Raw genomic sequence first — 21,415 nt, 5'->3', positions numbered from 1 at the left:
AGAAGCTTTCTTCGCTAACATGCCTTTTTTACTTACCAACAGTATGAAATAATAAATTGCAGGCACATTATTTGATCTTTTTGATGCTAATGCTATAACCACAGAATGTTGAGCTAAATTAATTGTGTACTTCCTTTACACCAAATAAAAGGTGGATTTTCATTTAAGAATAAAGTGGTAGGTTGCAAAGAAGTATTTGTAGAGAAAAACAACACCTAATATGGACATTTAGAATGAGCTACTGTATGTTACCCTGAACCTGCTGTATAAAACCCAGTTCCTTTGACATCATCATTCAGAGGCTGCTCTTATATCTGTACGATGGTATCCTCTCCATGTGCTGGAAATAAAGGACTCTGCTAAACCACACCGAACCCGAGTGAATAATTTTCTTCGACAGAATGATACAATATTACATTGCAAAAAGACTCATTTGGACTTTAGTGTATTTTAGCAGTGTCTTGCAAAGATATAATGACCTTGAAATGGGAGGAAACCCTATTGTGGCATGTTAGACATTTTGGTGTGTTGCAGGGTAGCGTGGAGGTTAGCACTGGGACCTCAAATGTCTTTGTTCCTGGGTTTGGTTTTAGAGTTGGAAGCCCCTAGAGTGGATTTTACATTTTTGCCCCATGTCTGCTTGGGATTTCTACAGATGTTTCAGTTCCCTCCCATCTTCCAAAGGCTGGTTAGGATAATTGTGGTCTTTAAATTGTCCCCCTATGCTTGTGCAAGTGTGTGTGCACTCACGTTAGGTTCCAGGTTGTCTTGATCTGAACTAGAATTAGGTGACTTTTTCAAAATACATGGCTGACATGTGTACAGTATGAGACCGATTGAAATCGGTAACAGTTCAGGAGACAGTTGAAAGCATCTATAATAAGAAATTGAACTTTTTTATATGCATGAAAGATCTGGAAAAGTAACTAGTTTATGTCATGAACTGAATGTTCTATATAAGTAGAACATAAGTAGGAAGTTCTATATAAGTTCCCACAATGTCTACCTTTTTATTAAAATTCCCCTAAAAAATTACAATTTTACCTCGCAGCACATTTCCTTTTAAGCAGTGGTGGTTTTATGTAATATTATGTTGCTCATCAAAAGGGATTGCCATCTGAAAATGAAGAACTAAACTTTGACTTTTGTCTTTTTATTTGATTTTGCAGGACTTTATAGACATATCTGTATGTAATGATTAGCACCTTCAAGGCTGTCCAAAGTGGAAGGACATTCTCTTACAAGTACCTCTTGGTGCTTTGTTCTCCTCACCCCTCTTCCTTAAGGTTTGATGGAAAAAAGTGGTCATACAGATTTTATTTGTTAACCAAATTACATATGACTCATGGATTCTTCAGAATAAAACCCATTGGATTTGGTTAAACTGCATGGGAAGCATCATCATTCATTTCAAGCTTTCTGGCATTTGCATTTGCAAGGAGGGTGACAGAAAAGCTGAAGGAAGTTAGGAATTCAATGTCTGGGCTCATTTATCTCAGGAACAAGTCACTAATCAATTGTATGTTGATTGAGTAGAGCTAGGAAAATAAGTATGTTAATAAAGTAGGATTTTCAGACCTTAAATAGTTCTTTAGCAGTTATGGTTTTAGGCTGTCAAATGAAAACCAGTGAGAACTATACTGTAAATTAACTATATTGTAAAACAGACCATGTTTTTAAATTGTTTGAGACAATATTCAGTGTTGTAGTCATTCTTATGAATGATACACTAGAACCAGTGCTAATGTCATTTACATAAGAACATAAGAATGGTTACAAAGGAGATGCTGTTTGACCCATCTGTCCCTTTGGTAGTTAGCAGCTTATTCATTCAGTCTGGACCTCATCCATTTATTGAAGGAAGCCAAAGTATGAGCTTCAACCAAATGTCTAAGTAGCTTGTTCCATACTCCCACAACCCTTTGTGTAAAGACGTACATAATGCTCTTCATTTAAAATGCACTATATTTATAGCTTCCACATGTATCCTTTGCTTCATATTTCACTGTTTATTCTGAATTTAAAGATAAACCCATGCATAACTGTGTCGGAGGATTGTATAATCCTATTTAATTATACTTATTTAGTAGATAATCAAATTCAGATGCATGAAGTCATTTAAAGATAATATAAGTTATATAAAATAATACTAAAATAACCTTTTTTTGTTTTGCATTAGCATCTTTTCTCACCTTAAATATTTTATAGCACTATAATAATTCCTAAACCCTTAATGTGTTTTATTTCCATAGAATCATTTATGTTTAATTTACGTGTCGTGTTTGAAATACAGATGCTGTGGCAAATTAACCATTTTATTTCATGACATAGAATACATAACCCATAAACAAAAGTTTGTTTACAACTAATTAATTTGGGACGATTGTCCCTACTGTCTTTACTACCGACAATAATTTTTTAGGACCTTATTAAATAATCAGCGTTGATTAAAGCATTAAGGTTGTCTTTACCCGGTGAAAGAATGTTTTTGTGCTGCTTCTCAAATCACACAAACTCATAAGCACAAAACACAATCTTATGAGCTGTATACATTTCATGAGATTCATTGATGTTATTGTTTTTTTTAGTGGTAGTATCCTGTTCACATTCTGAAATCCATTTAAGTGACACTCCTTAAGAATCTTTGGAGAGAAAAAAAAATGTTTAAATTTGAGTAGCCTGATTCTGCTGCAGGTGAAAGCTAAAACCTGGTAGGTTGTCTCTTTAAATCATCGCTGCAGTGTTGATGTGCCCTCTAGCAGAGTGGTAAGAACCATTCTCACCTCTGCGGCAGGGAGCTTGACCAAGTAGACTCGCGCGAGCACTTCAGATGCACTGAATTAAACCCATTCCCATGGTTACTACTGCTCTTTGGTAGCTTCCAGTCTGTGGGGAGAGGGAGGCGACTTATCAGTCTTGTAGCGGAGTTTTAAAAAATTGTTCACTGCTCTTGCGACAGGGATTTTTAAAAATCATTTATATATACATTTCTTCCTTTATTTCGTCTGCAGAATACGGTGGCAGTTGCTTCAATCCAAGTACCGTTGACGGTTACTGCTAGCTCTCCGGCATTGCAATCTGTTGATAACTCCACATGCAAGCTGCAGTTCATTGTCTTTCGAAATGGGAAACTCTTTCCTAGCACAGGGAATTCGTCAAATCTTGCAGATGATGGGAAACGTAGGAGTGTTTCCACACCAGTTGCGTTCACCAAATTAGGTAAGAGAGTGAGCGAATGTTTCGTTTACTTAAGTGATAATGTGGAACTATCTATTTTCAGAATTAAACAAAATAGCTTTACTTATTAAAGAATTGAGTATAGTTATAAAATGTATTTTCCGTTTAATATTTCTGCACACTTAATACAAAGGTAACAAAACAAATCTGTACAATGTACATTTTGCAAAACATACGGTTTTGCTTAGTTTAAATGACCGAATCACTATTATTATTATTATTATTATTATTATTATTATTATTATTATTATAACAATACGTCATAACGAAACAGCGCAGTCATTATACTGTCTTCATTTTTACATCTTATAATTTCCTGGTCTCTCATGACTGTCAGTAGCTAGACGGCTTTTTGCGCCGTTATTATTGTTTAGTTATTATTGTTGGGCTTAGCACATTATTATTCTCGTCCTCCATGTCATTAACTTCACGTGTTGTCTAACGCCAAATAAAGAACAGCTGCTTTGAAATACACTGTTTTCGTGGGCATCGGACAGATGTGTTACAAGGAGATTTCATCTTGGACATCAGATATAAGCAGGTCTTAAAAAAAAAAACAAATGCATGTGCTCCAGGCTCGTAGCATCTAGAAAACAGGTTTCGATCGCCCTCCGTCTAACAATGCGAGAGAAAAGAGCGCATGTCATGAATGGAATGTGGATGGAATACGGGTGATATTTTTATATACTCTCCTAATAATTACTACAGTGTTTGCTTCCTACTGAACAATACGTTGTGAATCTATGTACCCGGGATGCAGCACTTAAGGATTTTACACTCCATTTCCTTGATTCAATTTGTTGCTTTTGCAGATGGGTGCAGCTTGGGGAACCTCTCACAGCCCATTACGGTTGCTCTTAGGCACTTCGCGCTGGGTGTAGACCCAACAGCAGCCTACTGGGATTTTGACCTTCTAGATGGACACGGAGGCTGGAGGGCGGAAGGGTGCCACATAACTGGCTCTGCAGGCAATATCACCACTATTCATTGCACACACTACAATAACTTTGCAGTGCTAATGGTGAGTATACAACCTGGGAGGGAGGAAATGTATTCCTCCCACACAGCACCTCTCACGTCTCCACAGTTTCTAATAAATTGCATTCTAAGTGTTTTATTACCCTGAATTCACCAAGGAGATTCAGTCTGATGTATTTGAAGTCGTGGAGACTGACATGTTTGGGTACTCGGTATTCTTCATAAATATCATTTGATGTGATACAACTTGTCTAAGGAAAGATTAATTCAGAGATTTAATGGATGTTTTCTGCTGTTTTTGAAGTTTAAGCAAAGAGAGGTACCTGTGTTTGTTATTTATTAGAAGGCTTCTTAAATCAAGAGTACACAACAGAAATATTGTCTTCCCTTGATCCCACCTAAGGGTGCATGGATCATACTAATTAGTTTGCTAGCCTACCGCAAAGTGGAATCGTATAATAAGCAGCGACAAACGGGCGTTTTATTGTTTTTTTTAATTATTATTACTATATTTCAACAAGGACACGTATTCATTTCGTGCATCCTGGGATTTTTTGTTATGTGAAAAGTAAACATCCCTTTATTAGGACTGAATCCATGAGGATAATACTAATTGTGCGATGGCATCACGCCTCAGTTGCTCCACGGAGGTGCTGGTTTTCGTGAGTGTTTCAGAGAGCAGCAACCCACCGGGTGTTTACCGACAGCAACCGTTGGACATGATCAGTTGGGAGGTCTGTTCAAGTCACTGAACGCACATCGTGCATTGTTTTGTGAATATAATCCATGGAAATGAGTTTTTTTTTAAGTGCTACATTGTTTTCTCTGAACTTATTTTACAGCCTGCATGTTTTGACGAATGTTTTGTCTTTTTTTACAGAAGAGTAAGTTGAATATTAAAGCACCGATTATTTATTAAGTAAAGGACAGCAGTACTGACGAAAGTGAGAGTACGTGTGCTTTGAATACCAATCTGATGTTGTCAAATGGAGCGCAGATGTCAGCTAGTGACTGCATAAGGCTATAGAAACGTACAATTCACCGTATTCGAGATTTGTTTTATATGTACAGTATAATTTGCTAATATATAAATAATATCCAACAAAAGAAAGGGTCGTTCTGTCGCTTAATTTTAAGTTATGTTCTAGCAAATATAATTGTATTCGAGACGTAAGTGAGATCGTGAAAATGAAAATATGTAATATACATGTACAGTAATGATTTAGAATTGGGATGTACTGGTGAAAGGGCATGACGTTTGCTGTATCAAAAGATAATGCTTTTCATACGTAATACCACGTTTATTTATGCAGTTACCACACCCGCAGCATTCACTGCAGAGCCCTGTGTCAGTAGTCGTGTTTACCAAAATGACATCAGATTTCTTCCAGTGTTATTGGTGCACGCTAACAATTTATTGCACCTTGCGGTTACCTGTTGCGTGTTGAGTAGACAAAGATCCAGGTTCCGATTATTGTGTGTGTGTACCTTTTAAACGTTTCTGTGGCTGAAATTAAAAATCAGCTTGTAAATCGCAATTAAAGCTAAAATTAAAGAACTAGTTAAGATACGAAAGTGACTCGAGGACGCAGAAGGAAAAAAAAACTTTTATCCTGGAATTGAATATCAAAGGAACAGATTCGCTAAATCGCTACACTTGTAAAAAATAATTCGCTGCAACTGCGGTGTGTGAAATTATTTTATGATTGTGGTTGAATCATATTTTCGTAGTAAACCATATAAACTGAACGCAATATTAGAGTTCGTCTTATTAACATCTTGATCATCACCCTTTTAGAATTAAGTATAAAATTAAATTAATTTTCCTGGCATATATTTCAAAATACATATTTATTTTACTGCTTTCCATTTTCTGTGATTCTGTAGTGAATTTTTAATGTTTCCAATTTCTAGTTGTAAGAATTAAGCATATCCTTGGTCTTTGCAGTGTGCAGGTACTGTAACACACATGACCAGCTTGCTAAGTGCTTTATAGATTTCCTTTTTCTCCTGTGGGAATGATGCAATATCTACTAGATCTTGTAGATCAAAGGTTTTGATGTGAATTGCCTATTCTATCTCAGAAAGTGACAGTTAACCAAGGGCACAATCAATGTAGGATGTGGAAGGGTAAATGTGTTAATTCACTATTGTCTTGTGAATACATGTCTAAAACACCAGCACCTCAGATGAGGCAATTTAGGTCTTTTCATTAATGAATTTTAAGAAGTTTTTGATAATTAATTTGGCAGCCTAGTTTAGTAGTGCTTTAGTGATTCACGTCCCATTATTATTTTGGATAGAAAGTGATTTAGATTCTCATTTATTTTTTTAATATGTATTTAATAGTGCTGTTTTTAATTCAAGTTATTCCACAAGTGGCCAGGCTTCCTGTCAATCTTTGAACAGATAAAATTAATCTAGGGTTTAAGGTCCATTTTTTTCTGTATCTTTAATCTTTTAAAGATAAGTAGTAAGATTAATAAGCTTATGAACAAATTGCCAAAGTTTAATATCACTGCCAAACTGTACATAACTTAGAATATTGTGTCAGTGATGAATACAAATTCATCAAACAAACCTTTTCTATCAAAACTTTTTATTAAATAAAAATATAACAATATTAGAGCTTAATGTTATTATTGTTTATTTGTTGCCTTGAGTTGCTCTGATGTAACTCCTGTTTTATAGTTTTATAGTAAGGCAAAGAACCTGTTAATTCAGGACCATGGACAGATCAATTAGAAGTCTATTTGTGTTGCGTGGGCTCCTGCTTGGACATGGTGTTTGTTAATGAAGCTTACTGACAAAGCTGTAAAACAATTAGTAGATTTATTTCCGGAGTCGTGTTTGGTAATTATTTAAGGAGTTGATAATTGTGAAGAGAAAAGAGCAGAACCTGCAAGTTATAAATGACTCTTTATTCGTCTGAAATGTTTGGATTGGCATGTTTATTTCAAATGTAAAAGCTTTACTTGGTGAAAGTGACATGTTCGTGACCACTGGGTCCTAATGTGGGGATCAGAAAGATGCATCTTTAAAGTTAACTCAAATGAATAATACATTTTATGACCCTCACGTAAACACATTTCAAGAATGTATTACAGATATGAAAAGATAAAAAGAGGTACCTTATTTTTGTTTCATTTTGTAGTTACTTTTTCATATAGCCAATATTCTCTTGTTCATTTGCCTTTACAGTATATCCTTAATACCAAAATGTTGTTTTGCACATAAAGACGTATATAAACTTGACGAAATAGGTAAAAGCACATAAAGCACACTGTTTGAAGCTTTTCCTCTTTGTGCATGTCTTTAACAGGTTTATGTATTTTGACCAGTTTTGAAAAATCCTTAGATTCCAAATTCCATTCCGTGTTGAAGGTGTTAAAATTAGTTACAAAATACATGATGTTTATTTGGACAATTTTTACATCATTTGAAATGTGAAGCATTAATTCTCTTCCTTAGCTCTTTTAATCCTCATTTTGCAAGATTTCATGAGGAAAGTGTTGTAGGGTTGTTTCTCTCTTCTGTTTTATGCCTTATGATTAGTGCATCTTTCCTTAATATTTCCTGTAGTTAATTTTTTTTGTGCTTTTTAACTTTATTAATTCAGAATTGTCTTACTACATGTAAAAGTTAAAATGAGCTTATTATTTGTCACAGTTCTTGCAGAGGTTGTCATCTTTCTCATCATAATTTCAGTTTTGTTACAAATTCTGTAGGTTTACAGAACACAAGAAAACAAGGCAAAATGTTAGACGGGAAGGTACAGTATGTAACAGCAGAAATGTTTGCTTTTGTGTATTTCGCAGCGCCAATCTTTCAGATTCAACGAATAGTCATGATTACTACGGTAGTATAATGGCATTTTTTTAAATGAATGATCTTAAGGTGACACTTTTCAGTGAATTTATAAACCAGCTTACCTAGCAACACTCACCTGCTTAAAGGATTTACAGCTCTCTTCTATATTTGTGAAAATATCTAAATGCAATTGTAATGTTCCTTTCTATAAAAAGGTGAATATGTTGTTATAACTGAAAACAAGTCTTGTAAAGAAGAGTACATAGAAAGAACAGTAACTGTGTTGTTAGAGGACAGTTTTGTTTTAAAGTAAGAAATTGAAGTCAGGTATGAAGTAAATCGTCTTCACAATTATAAAATAAGACATAGGAATCCACATCAGGTACATATACATTTGATTGTTTCAGCCTACAAAATATTCTTAATTATGCTATTTTCAAAGACAGAAATACATGCATTAAAGTATAATAATGAACACAAACATTTAAAAATGCCAATTGTGTCTTATTTTTCTCATTTGTATTGACCTAAATATTCAAACTTATTTATTATACATAAATCATTGTCCACGGGGTTGCATTGTTTAAATTAACTTAGTTTGAATGCAGATTACTTGTATTGTGTCGTAAACGAGGTAAACACTTTGCAGATCTTAAGATAAAAGACTGGTGATGATCAAGTGTACTTAGAATACTAGTTTATATATAACGTTTTGATCAGAACAAATTATTATGCATTACAAGTGTCATGCAGATATATAGCAGTACATTAAATGCACTGTGATTTTTTTTTTGTACCTCTGAGTTGATTGGTCAAAGCTAACTGTCCTATGGATATATGTTGCCATGGAGATGGAGATACATGGTTGTCCATTTGAGAATTTCCACTAGTTATTTTATTTTTTTAATTGTTTTTTTCATTGCTGTTTAATATCAAGGCCAGTGTATTTTAAGGTATTTTTCAAGACTTCTAACAGATGTATACATTTTTGTCTTTTGAGTAAAATGTTGAAAAAACATTTACGTTCTTTCAGTGGTGTTAATCTGGTTAATGCTGCATGAATTCTATTATCATGGTAGTTTTTGTTCTAATGGAAATAAATAAAATGGTGTTTTCTCATATTTTTTGCTAAACTATTTTCTGACATTACTAAACTAATATGAGTCAAAGCCTTAGCAGGTGTGACATGGCTTTTGATCAGAAGCTTTAGTTTCTTTGAGGTGTAAATTTGTAAATAGCAGTTTTTGTTACACTTCATAAACCCAGTTTGGATTTGAGAGTTGCTTTTTATCCTGTTCCACCAATGGCGCTACTGAACTGATTACTTTTAAGATGGTGTGACCGGAACAAAAATAATGAATTTGATGTGTGAAACAGAAGATGCACAGTAATAACCCCCTAGTTTCACAAACATCCCAACCATCTCGGATTCTGTCTGTTAGTGATATCCGAAGATCTCAGAGGCAGGTCTAAACCACCCTACACATTTGTATTGTGCCACTAGTAGGTGCAACAAGTAACAGTTGGCTTGTGCTGCGTGCTGGAAACACTTCTTACATTTCTTTTCCTATTATTAATTTGTTTGATTTTAGACGGAGAAGCTTCTGTTTGTTCCCGTTTATACAGCTTGGCATTTTTTTGGAGTGATCTAAGTTTGTCTACTTTTTTGGGTTACAAACCCACAACCTTCTAGTTATTAGTCCAGAGCAGTAGTACCTGTAAATGTTGTGTTTAAGAATCATGAGTGTTATTCTTTACTAGGTGTTACCTTTACACAATAGGAATGTACTGTACTCTCTCAAAGGTTTTGAAAATGTCACCTTATTAATGCAGTCTGACCTTACATTTATATTGTTAGTTACAATTTTTGTGTCTCATTGCTTCAGGTAGTTTTGCTTTGGAGACTTGGAATGTTTCTTTCAAGAAAATTATTAACTACCAAACAAGCTGGATGGGCTGAATAATAATTAGAAAAAGTTGAAGTACAGTGCCTTTAAAAGTAGTAAAACAAAAAATATACAAATTGCAAATTAGGAAATAAGCTTATAGGACATACAAGCAGTTCAAGGTGCAGCAGAAGAGGACATTAGAAAATGGAGCACCACAGATACTAATTACATAACAAGGGTTTTGATATTTAAAAGCACTCAGGGTAGGTGACCCTCCTATATTCTTGGGCATTGAATTCTAGAGCTTTGGGGCATAGGAAGAGAAGGCCCTGTCAACCACAGAATGCAAACAAGCTTGGGGGACACTTAGAAGACCAGAGTCAGACACAGAGTTTGCAAGATGGCAAGTATGGAGATAAGTCAGATAGACACTGAGGTGTCAAGCCATGTGGAGCCTTATAGGTGAGCACGAGTTGACTCAAAACCAGATAGAAAGCCAGTACAAGGACTCCAGGTCAGATGAAATGTGATTGCTTGCGCGCAACCTGGTCCTGATTATGGCTGCTGAATTCTGAACATATTGAGTTTTGACCAGTGTGAATTTAGATACTGCAGCACCCTACTCACTGTGGTAATCGATCTAGAAAAGACAAATGTGTTGATCCGAAGAATGACTTTTTTTTACAGTACTCTAGGCATTATGGTCCAAAGTCAGGCTAGGATCAAATACTACCCCTACATTCTTCAGTTTTAAATTAGATTTATGTACAGTGCCATCCACAGATAGGGTTACTGCATTGGTTTTTACATAGGTGATGAGGGTTGCTGAATAGCATAACTTCTGTCTTGTCGCAGTTTAATTGAAGGAAATTGTGAGTCACCCCGGTAAAAGATTAAATTAGTGTAGAAATAGCTACTTCAGTGTCAAGTGTAGTATAGACATAGGTATGAGTATCATCAGTATAGATATAACAATCCATAATAGACATGCAACAAAGGTGTTTTAAAAATAACTCTAGTATAGAGACTTATAATGTGACTTGTACTACCTCCTCTAACATTAAAACTACCCTCCTTACAGCTTGCATCATCTTCTTAGACTTGCTTTGTGCAACAGTAATTTGCTCTTCCATGATCTACAAGCTTAAGAATTACTTTTAGGATAGCTCCTCCTGTGGATAAACAAACATGGGTTTCATCCCACTGCTTCCACCACAAGCAGAAGGTCCCCACTTCAGGTAGTGTGGCTGAGGAGGCCATCATATTAACTGTTCCAACCACTGATGTAATTAAAGATCCAGGAGAGGCCCCTGGCTTCATGTTAAGGTTGGAAGCATAAAAGAAACAAAAAGACTTAATAAAGATTTAATCAAATGAATACCATTATAATATCTTATCAATAATATGTCATGTCATTTGCCAAACTGCTTTATACCATATGATGTTGCGGGAAGCCGGAGCCTACCTGGGAAGCAACAACCACAAGGCAAGGTACACGCTGGATGGGGCGCCAGTCCATCGCAGGGCAAGTGCAAGCCAATCACACATGGGGACAATTTGGAGGCCATGGTAAGGGTAGAGGGGGGAAATTTGGCCCGGACACCAGTTTAACTCCCTACTTTTATAGAGAAATGCCTGGGGATCTTTAATGACCACTGAGAGTCAGGACCTCGGTTTAATGTTTCATCCGAAAGACGGATCAATAATATGAATCCTAATATTATTGTGCAGAGCAAGTCATTTGTCAAAAATAAATTCCAGAAAATACCATGGTCATGTTTATTCAGACTTCTATGTATTCCTTTTAACAAGCTTAACTCCAACAACATTGTATTCTTTAGAAGCCCGATGGAAGTCTCCATAACTATATAGAGGCCTTGGAAGGTTTCCAGTTTCTCTGGGGAATAAATGTAGGTAATTCACTGAAAACGTTCAGCTGTAGCATGTATCAAATGCTTACGTAGGTAGCTGCGTCAGCATGCATAGGCTGCAAAGGAACAAGTAAAGGTTTATCCCCATGCTGAAACGCAAGGAAAGAAACAGTGTTTCGGCTATGGAGTCTTCTTCAGGTGTGTCTCACTCCTTTCAGCATGGAATGAACTTTCACCTGTTCATTATGGTTTAAAGTCAGAGAGCTCTCCAAAGACTGCAGGGAAGTGGTTATAAAAGTAAAGGTGGATTCATTAACTTCAACATGAACCAGAACAATCAGGCGATCCCTTAGTTTCCTCTGCCAAGAAGCTCAGATTGGCTTTCAGCTTGGCTGAAAAGGGGTATTCCAGCACGACAATATTCCAAAACAGTCATCCAAATCAATGAAGAAACAGTTACTGGCACACAAAATAAGTGTTCACAGGCCATCACAATCTCGAGACCTCAGTCCAATTGAGCACTTGTTGTTAAATCTCAAGATCACTGCACACAAATGGAAACCAATGTATCTGAAGCCTAGAACAATTATGGTTGGAATAATGCTAATAAAACTCCCATATGAAGTGACAGAAGTCACACACTGCAGCAAGCATCTCGTCAGTGTAACCTATGCCAGCGGAGGATTTTCAAAATACTATCTGCAGGAGCATGAATAAATGCATCATGTTTTCTGTACTTTTGATTATTAGACAAAAAAGAGTTTGCTCATTGTAATTTGGTGTTTGCTCAGTGTATTATGATTATGGTTAAACATTTGAAGAATTTGTTTTATGAAAGACACATTATCCATTCTGTAAATATTAGTGTTACATCATGCTGTATACGTTTTTCATATTTCATGGGTCGTACAAATAAATGTGGAGGGCACTATATATTCATGAGAAAATTCTTTCCCCTGCCACTTTGGCGGCCACAGGTGGCAATCTGTTGTCATCACAGGCTCAGATTCCACTTCCACTGGGCCAATTCATTACACTATGGAAACATGGAAAATACATTACAAACCTCCAGTGATGAGGAAAAAATCCGTTGCAAGAAAATATTCTCACATGTATGCATGCTTGAATGCATGTATATATTTTTGTGTAGTGTATTTTTATAGCTTTATTTTTGATTGTAAAAGGGAAAGGTTCATGTGATTTTAAATGCTTTTTTAAAATGCTAACTGAAAATATGTAATAAAACAGAGCTAAAAATATTTTCACTGTCATCATCAGATATTAGTCTTTGGTGAAGGTTTGCTCTGGTATTTGCTTCTACTCAGTGATAAGATCCCTGCAATGAATGAAAAGTCTTTTCTGTTTCATTTTAAAGGATGAGCATGGTACATAGGTTACAACATACACTAAAATAAAATTGCGTCCTTTGAGAAATTCATTAGCACTTTTGATCTTTAGACCCCATATTTTGTTCGAGCTTGCTGTTATGGATGTACTTTGTGAATTGAAAGTTCAAATGGTTTTAATGTTCAAAATAAAATGTGCCAGTTGGTGGTTGCTAGCAATTAAAATGCATTTATTGATCTGACATTGCTCACACAGTTTCTTAGCAGCAAGCACCCAGAGAGGATTAAAATCTCCTAATTCACACTTAAATTTATGAGATCGGGGATGGTGTTGATAAACGGCAAAGGGAACATGAAGGTAGTCTGTCTAATGAGGTGACTAAGAGCTCTTTGGATGTATTACTGCATATTAGTATGCAAATGTATTTTCTTTGCATGATTTTGAAATTGATACCACTTCATTAAATGTTCATAAATCAGATGCAATTAAATGACTTCATGTATGAAAGCATTTTAGCTGATGACCTATTACTTAAATACTAAAAAGCATGTCATCCATGTAATTTTACCTTTATTAGGTGACAAAGTGAAATGTGTTCCAATATGTTTTGGGTTCAGACTTATTTAAGAAATATAATTTCCTACAAAAACGGTTAGCCTTTGTGTCATTTAGTATGACTCTTATGCCTTTGTAGTTATTATTTTTTTATTGACTATCAAACCAGGCCCAATATAAAAATAAATCTGCATTATTAAAAAATAGTTTTTCTTAAGGCTTTGATGTGCATAATTCTTTGTAAACTAGTAAAAATGAAAGGAATGACAGTCCCAGACTATTTAACACTCTCGACCCTAACCAGGCTTTCAGCCATGACACTGAGCAGCATGGGCATGATTAATGAAGGCAAAATAAGGAGATAAACATTAAGCAACACAATTGTAACAGACAGCGTATGGGTCCTGCCCTACAAAACTCTTCTGTCTCTTTGAGTCCATTCCCATAGGGCACAATATTGCAGGTACATAACTTAGTCAGATTTTTGAGAAGCATAGTTTTAGAAGATCTAATAGATTCCTGTTATTCCTGGGTAAACCCCGAATTTTTACTAGACACAATAGTCTGAATTATGTAAAGGAAATTTAGAATTTAGCTTTAGAATTTTCAAACAAATGGTTAATTTGACTATTCTCTATATATAAAAAAAGATACATTAGATTTCATATTATTTTGTATTGGCCCTTGTGCTAATGTAGTAATAACATAAAGCATTTTTAAGTTTAAAAGCCATTTGGCAGTTAAGTAGGCTGAAATCCCCATCTCACCGAGGTTGAAAGTAGGATAAGCAGATCTTTAAAACGTCTGTCATTCCTTACTGTGTTCTGTCAAATTGTTAAGAATTCTGTAAAGAAGCTGAAAAATGTTAATATATTCCATAATGTCCAGTACATTTTAAATAATCCTAAATGAAAATGCTTGGCTGAAACGTGTAAAACTTTTTGTGTGTACGAGTGAGTCTTGAAACGATATTATTGAAATGAATATTTTGAATGATGTGCCTCCTTTTTTGCTTTTGTCCAGAAATAACCATATTTGGTAACCATGACTTTGATACATTTATCTCACACTATAGAAATAATTCCGTTATTTCTACAAGTTACTCTTCATATTGTTACAACTGGGGGGTACGAAACTGGAGAAAAGGACTTGACCTAGTGGTTTAGTCATTCAGTGAAATAATTATTAATAACCTCTGACTTGTAAGTGATTTCTAGCAATATACCCGAGCAGCTGCTATAATTAGAGAATTCTTTGTTCTCTGGCACAGCTTTGTTGAGAGGAGTAATAATCCAGGCACACTTGGTTGAACAAATATTTATTACAATGGCAAGACACAAACTACACTATACACAACAAAACATACAACACACAAGTTACTTTATGTACAGTATTTACAAACAAGGTGTTTCAGAGGCCCAACATTCTGGTCCTCCAGAAAACCCTGGACTGCTACTAAGCATTAAACTCTTTAATATGCCTACAGAGGCCATGCCAGAGTTGAACTGCCTTCTAACTAAATACAATGCAGTTAAATCTTTCTCTTCACCTCGAATGCCACATAATAAATGGGAGCCTACTACTGTATATATCCCTATCCATAAAATTGCACCCTAAGCAGGAAAAACATATCTAACTGAGGCATCTTTTTCCCAGGAAACCCAAGTTCCATAAAACACAGGATAGCACACTCTCTCTAACAAGGTTCAAATACTTAGCTCTAGTCAGGTTTGCTTTGGATGATCAAGAAGTAGCACAAGTCCCAACTACTCTGGACTTCTCTCTCTTCTCCGTGCTTCTCCATGTTTCTTCCTCGTCTTCTCTGTGCTCTTCATTTGATCTTATATTGTGTGTTTCTGTACTGCTCCTTGACACTCCTTAATTCACAACTTACCTAGGTATACTAAGGTAACCTTTACAAATGTTTCTGCTGAAGGGACCCCCAGACCTCAGCAAACATCCTCTCTCCTTTAAAGTGTTTACTTCTCTAAGTGTCACAAACTAAAATCTAAGAGACACTTCTCAGTCACCTAAAGCTGTAACAATATTTATTGCTTCTTTGTATAAAGATTAAATTTAATGTCAGATATATAAACAGCAATAATTGTCTAAAAAATAAAGGCATGATCACCTGCAATGCACTGGAATAAACAAGAAAAATTAATACCCTGAAATGAACCTGTCATTTATATTTTGCCAGGAACAAATAACTGGACAAGATAGGACAATATTATATTGTAATAAACTGATAGAAAGCAGCTCTCCACAGAATGAGAGGTACAATGTAGAAATTGACTGTCTCACCATTTGCCATTTGCAATTTTAAAAATGTTTTGAGATCTATCTGCTTGGAAATGTAATACAATGCAAGTACCATACAACATTGCTCAACATTGCTCTTTGACAGATTAACTTGTTGTCTTGCAGGAATGGCATCCTTCACACTACTTACATTTTACAGTATTGAAGTTTGTATTGCAACAAGAATAGTAAAATACACAATTAATTCATTATGTGAAAAAAAATATTCTCCCCCACAGGGAGAATAGATGTGGAATGTTCCATGGGAATGTTTACAAGTCTGTTTGTTTTGGAGACTTGAATAAAAATGTTTGGCAAACATTTATGTTTATGTTAATAAATTGTTTTTTTTAATGAAAACTAGTACATAAACTGTGCATTATAAGAAATGCATCTCTTAGAACAAATCCAACAAATTCACCAAATTATAATGAGAAAAAGACCATCTGTTTTGTAGCAAGTACACTGACATTTTGACCAGAGTTAAATTTATCCTAACTTTTGTCACAGAAAGGGCTGATGAACAGGGGATCTACTATGAAAGTCATGGGCTAGTTGCATGTGTGGCTGTTGCTGAAAGCAATACATGATGAAAATCAGGCGACAAATGCTTTGTACCTGGTTGCAAGTGCTGTCTTGTGGAATTTTGCCCATTCCTCTCAAAAAGCTTGGACATGCATGTGCCTGTTTACTGTTTCGGAGCCACATGTTTTCCCTTCTCATCACTTCAGCTGTGTTCAGATCTGGTATGTAAGAGGACATCAGCAACATAACAATCATGTTGTCATCTTACAAGGAAGCCATTGTTATGTGAGCAGCATGAGGATGTGTGTGGTCCTGCACAAAAAAATAAATATACTGATATATCATTATAAGCCTCCAGAAAAGGTTGTACTGATGTGGCAAGTGAGGTCCTAGGCCAACCTATGGCATGTATGCCATTAATGGCAAGTAAAGGAATTTTTACTGATTTTAATGCAATACAAGCTACAAAGAAATTAAGTAAAACACGGAAAGCGATTTACAGATGGGGAATATATAAAAGAGGCTTTTCGTAGTTGTTCAGATGTATTTTTAATGGTTTGCTCAACAAACACACAATCACCTCAATAATTTGACTTACCTATGTCTGCAATATTGGTGGAGAGATGCATATGTGAAATGGCCTAAAATGTGAAATGTGAATATGTGAACTGCTCACATTGGCATTAAAAGTATTTAGTATTGCGTTCGATGAATGCATGGATATAAACGACGTAAGGCAATTAGCAATTCTTATGAGATACTGTGAATCAGATGGGATTCAAAAAGAGCTGTGTTGCCTAAAAGCTGTGCCGCCCATGTCACAACTACATTGGAAGATATAGCTAAGATGTTTATCAATCATTTTGAGGAAAATGGAATTGACATCGAAAAAATATTTTCTGTGATGATTGACAATGCTCCTACTATAGCCAGTAAACAGAAGGAATTTGTAAATATCATTGCGGATCACCTTGACCATTGTAAATTCTCATTGGATTCATCTTTGTGCTGAGATTTCAAATTATGATCTTAATATTGTGATGACAACAGTGGTGAAAATAGTGAATATTCTTGTTGCCTGATCTGCCCTGATGCACAGACAGTTTCAAACTTTTCTTCAGGAGATGGACGGTGTGTACAGCAATGTTCATTGGCTAAACCATGGGAGAATTTTTAGCACACTTTGTGGACTTGATGGTCTTGGTCTTGTTGCGATCAAGATGTATCTTTTTATGTTTTTTTCTAACAAAAAGTATTATTGTTAGTAATAGGTGAAAACTAACATTGAACTGTAAAATAAAAAATGGATTGCAAAGCTAATGATTTCTAACTGACATTACCAAGCTTATGAATAAACTCAACTTCCATCTGCAGTCTGTAGATCAAACTGTTTTTGGTCTATTCAACATGGAAGGTAAAACTTGCTATTTTTCCTTGGACATAGATATCTTATCTTTCCAGTATTGGCAACATCTTTCAAAACATTGAAATTTCAAAACATTGCACAATCCATGCTGCTGAGTTAAGAGGTACGTGTCAGAACTGGCATCAGAATCTTCTGTTAGATACCAGGTTTTCCAGTGGCCTGCTGTTTTATTTTCTATTTAAAGCCAGGATCAAACTAAATGGTAAAATGCATGATTGTTTTAGATAGTAAATTTAAATATTTTATCAGGAATAAAAATGTAAGTAGGGCTATTATAGACATTAAAAAGTATTGATGGCACTCACATCCATAAAAACAAATGCAAAACTTTGTCAACCCTGATCTTAGGCTGTTCCCTTGAATCACTATTGGAAGACTTCAGCTTTGACTATACTCTCCTCCCCAGACCATCACACCTGGAATTCGCTATGATTAGTCTGTTGTACACATTTATTAACAGTATTCTGCACATCTGAACCACAATGATGTCTGTCGCAAATCACACAAAACAAAATGTTGATTCATCACAAAAAAGAATGGCTGGCGAGTCCACCACAGCTAAAAAGTCTTGTACAGTACCTGGGTGTGCTTGTGTGGATATCTGGCTTGCATTGGAACCAGTAGTTTGAAAGTGCTCACTAAGATAAGGTTGATTATGTGTTGTGAACTTTGTGAGGTGTCATATCTAGTGCTCTCCCAGATTGTGGTCAGTTGTTGACAGTCTGAATTTGGATGTAATATCGTATATTGCCAAGTTAGATGTTGCTGTGAGTGCTGAACATTGCAGACAGCAAGTGATAATGCTTCAACGTTAGGGGTGGGAATCTCTAGGCACCTCACGATTCGATTCTATTCAGTTTCGATTCAGGGTGCAACAATGCGATAATAAATTGATTCTTGATACATCTCTTGACACATTTTTTTTATACATAATGATTTTTTTTTCATACTGTGTGACTGGAGTACGCAAGACATGAGCTGCCATTCATCGATGATGTAGTGCGCCATAATAGTGATTTAGGATTCTGTTGCAATGGACCTCCACTCATCGCAGGTTATTGCCACCCTATTTTCTTTCTTTCTAAAACTTGAGTTTTGGTGTCAATGTAGTGTTGGTATTGCTGTTTCACTAAAGTGATGCCGAGAAGGTATGTCTTTGTTTCACCACGCAATTAGTTTTGTCCTTTTCTTTGCTCTGTTTGTCCTTTACTTTACATTGCCTTGTTTTTATCTTTGGTTTTTATCTAATCAATTTCCCTACGGGATTAATAAAGTATTATCTATATTTATCTGAAATGTTTAGTAATATACATATTTCAAAAAATAAAAGAACAATTATGGAGTTTTGTGCATCGATGCAGAATTGTCCAAGAGAGAATCACAATGCATGTGAGAATTGATTTTTTTCCCCCACCCCTAATCAACGTCCAACATAATGATGGAGTATTGCTCTCTTTCACAAGGCTTAACATTCAACAGCATAAATCTCTTTATCATGTATGTTCAATCATATCTCCCTAATGAGGTGATTTCACACTTATGCAACAGTAAGGTCACATGAGTGTATCATGGTCATTCATAAAAGATCAATTAATCAAAATGAAGCCAAAAACATTTTGACCAGATTATATACAGTATATCTCCAAATTTTCTAAAAACATACATACATTTATATTGATTGTGATGATATAATTTAGATGTTATCTTGTTTTATAAAAATGTCCTGTATTCTCCTGAAAGCAGCAAATGTGTGTCATGACAGGGTTTTCTTGCTGAGGGAAAATAAAAATGTGGAAGAGAAAATTAAACATGATTATTGCAGGTTTTGATTATTATGACAGTGGGGTATTTGTACTGTGCTGTGCAGTCAATGGCAATTCTTATACTGTGCTCTGTAGCCTATGAGAGTCATTGCACTGTGTTATGGAGCCAATGGGTAATTTTGTTTTATGCTGTGCAGACAATGGGAGTTATTGTACTATGTTATACACAGTCTAGTTTAAAGTGGAAGTTGTGGAGTAAATTGGCTATGAAGGATACTGTTGATTACAATAATATTTGAAGCTTGAATTAATTAGTGTTTTTTATTATTTTTCCTTAGTGTTTCAGGCTATAATTAAAAGCATTCTCAGTTTGACAGTATTTATTTATTGTTCCAATTAGTTATTAGCATATCCATGTGTTCTGTACAACTGTTGTTATAGGCTGATTGACAAAGATTTCTCTACGGCTGAAATGGTGAGGCTGGTTGAGGTTTTTTTTTTTGGGTGACTGATGGAGTACAAAGAAATCAGCAGAAGTATAACATGGAAGGATGAGAAGGAAATGACAATGTGTTGTTTATTCAGGTAGCTATTTGGATTGTTTATTTTTGTTCAAAAAGAAATTACAAAGCTAATGTTTGTTTTTTTTTACCATGAGAAAAAAAAATACTTCATAAGAAATTTGCTAGCGGTAAAACAGTGAGTGGTAAAACGTTGGCTTCACATTTCCTTTTTTTTATTTTGCATCAAAGGAGTTGCAATCTAAAACATTCAAATATGCAGAATTATGTTTACATTTTAATCTTTTTTAAAACAAAATATTAATCTGTATTAAACACTGTCAGTATACTGTATTAACATGAAATAATAAGGTGTAAGGTGCCGATAATAGATGAGAACAGTGTTAGAACAGTTTATTTGCTGAAAAAAGGCACATCACAAAGAACTATAAACTTTGGGCTACTTGACGCTATAATAGGTAAACGAGTCCACAAGACCAATTCATCTTTGTAATCCTGGGACAGGCAGCTCTTTGATTTGTATTTATGTCATGCAGTGATTGCTTTACATTAGAGATTAAAGATTAGGTACCAGAGCATCAATGCTTATGAAAGTAAATATTTCAGATATATAGCTGTTTAACCCTGCCAAAGATCATAGTTTACCTTACATTGGCAATGGATTTAGAGAGAGAAATAAAAGTATAACAACAAAGTGGCTTCAAACTAACTTATATATGTAATGTATATAATATCAGTATTTTTTTTAACTCTCCTTATCTGAACCCAGATGATGCTAATTAAGTGGTACTACAAGTAATACAAATGTGTCACATAGAATGCAATGGGACATTTATAGTGAGAATGTTTCCCAAGACACTCTGGAGATTTTAAACTCCCCATGACAAGGGTAATTTTTTGTATTGCTTGTTTGGTGCTGATTCAAGTTGCATGGAAAAGGTGCCAGCAAGAGTGCTTGAGGGGTTTCAGTTTTGGGATTTACTGGCATATGCTGCATGGACAAAGACTTTTTTTTCTTTCACCTCACAAGTATTAGCACATCCGTTAGGTAAGGAAGGAAAGGGTGATGGACAAGTTCTTTCAAGAAATTTCTCGTCCTGAAAATTTTCAGTAAAGAGTTAAAATACTCTCCTCCCCAAACTTTTGTCGAATTGTAGAAAAGTGAAATCTACAAAATTTACTTAGTTTTAAT

The 21,415-nt window shown here is 35.2% G+C and overlaps 1 protein-coding gene across 3 annotated transcripts in view; it reads left to right on the top strand.

Moving 5' to 3' along the window:
* The window catches only part of adgra1b (adhesion G protein-coupled receptor A1b), a 130,680-nt gene that overhangs the window by 86,261 nt on the left and 23,004 nt on the right, over positions 1-21,415 (top strand). For 2 of the 3 annotated variants that reach the window (XM_088635007.1, XM_088635008.1), the window contains exons 13-14: positions 3,012-3,219; positions 4,050-4,258. The exons of the other annotated variant lie outside the window; for it this stretch is intronic. In XM_088635007.1, the coding sequence (XP_088491133.1) occupies positions 3,012-3,219; positions 4,050-4,258 (417 nt within the window). The remainder of the gene's footprint in view (positions 1-3,011; positions 3,220-4,049; positions 4,259-21,415) is intronic. 3 annotated transcript variants of the gene reach the window in all.

Source organism: Lepisosteus platostomus, chromosome 6, assembly GCF_059453375.1.
Source record: "Lepisosteus platostomus isolate fLepPlt1 chromosome 6, fLepPlt1.hap1, whole genome shotgun sequence".
Lineage (NCBI taxonomy): Eukaryota > Metazoa > Chordata > Actinopteri > Semionotiformes > Lepisosteidae > Lepisosteus > Lepisosteus platostomus.
Note: the sequence above shows the minus strand (reverse complement) of the source record. Positions and strands in the feature narration are given on the sequence as shown.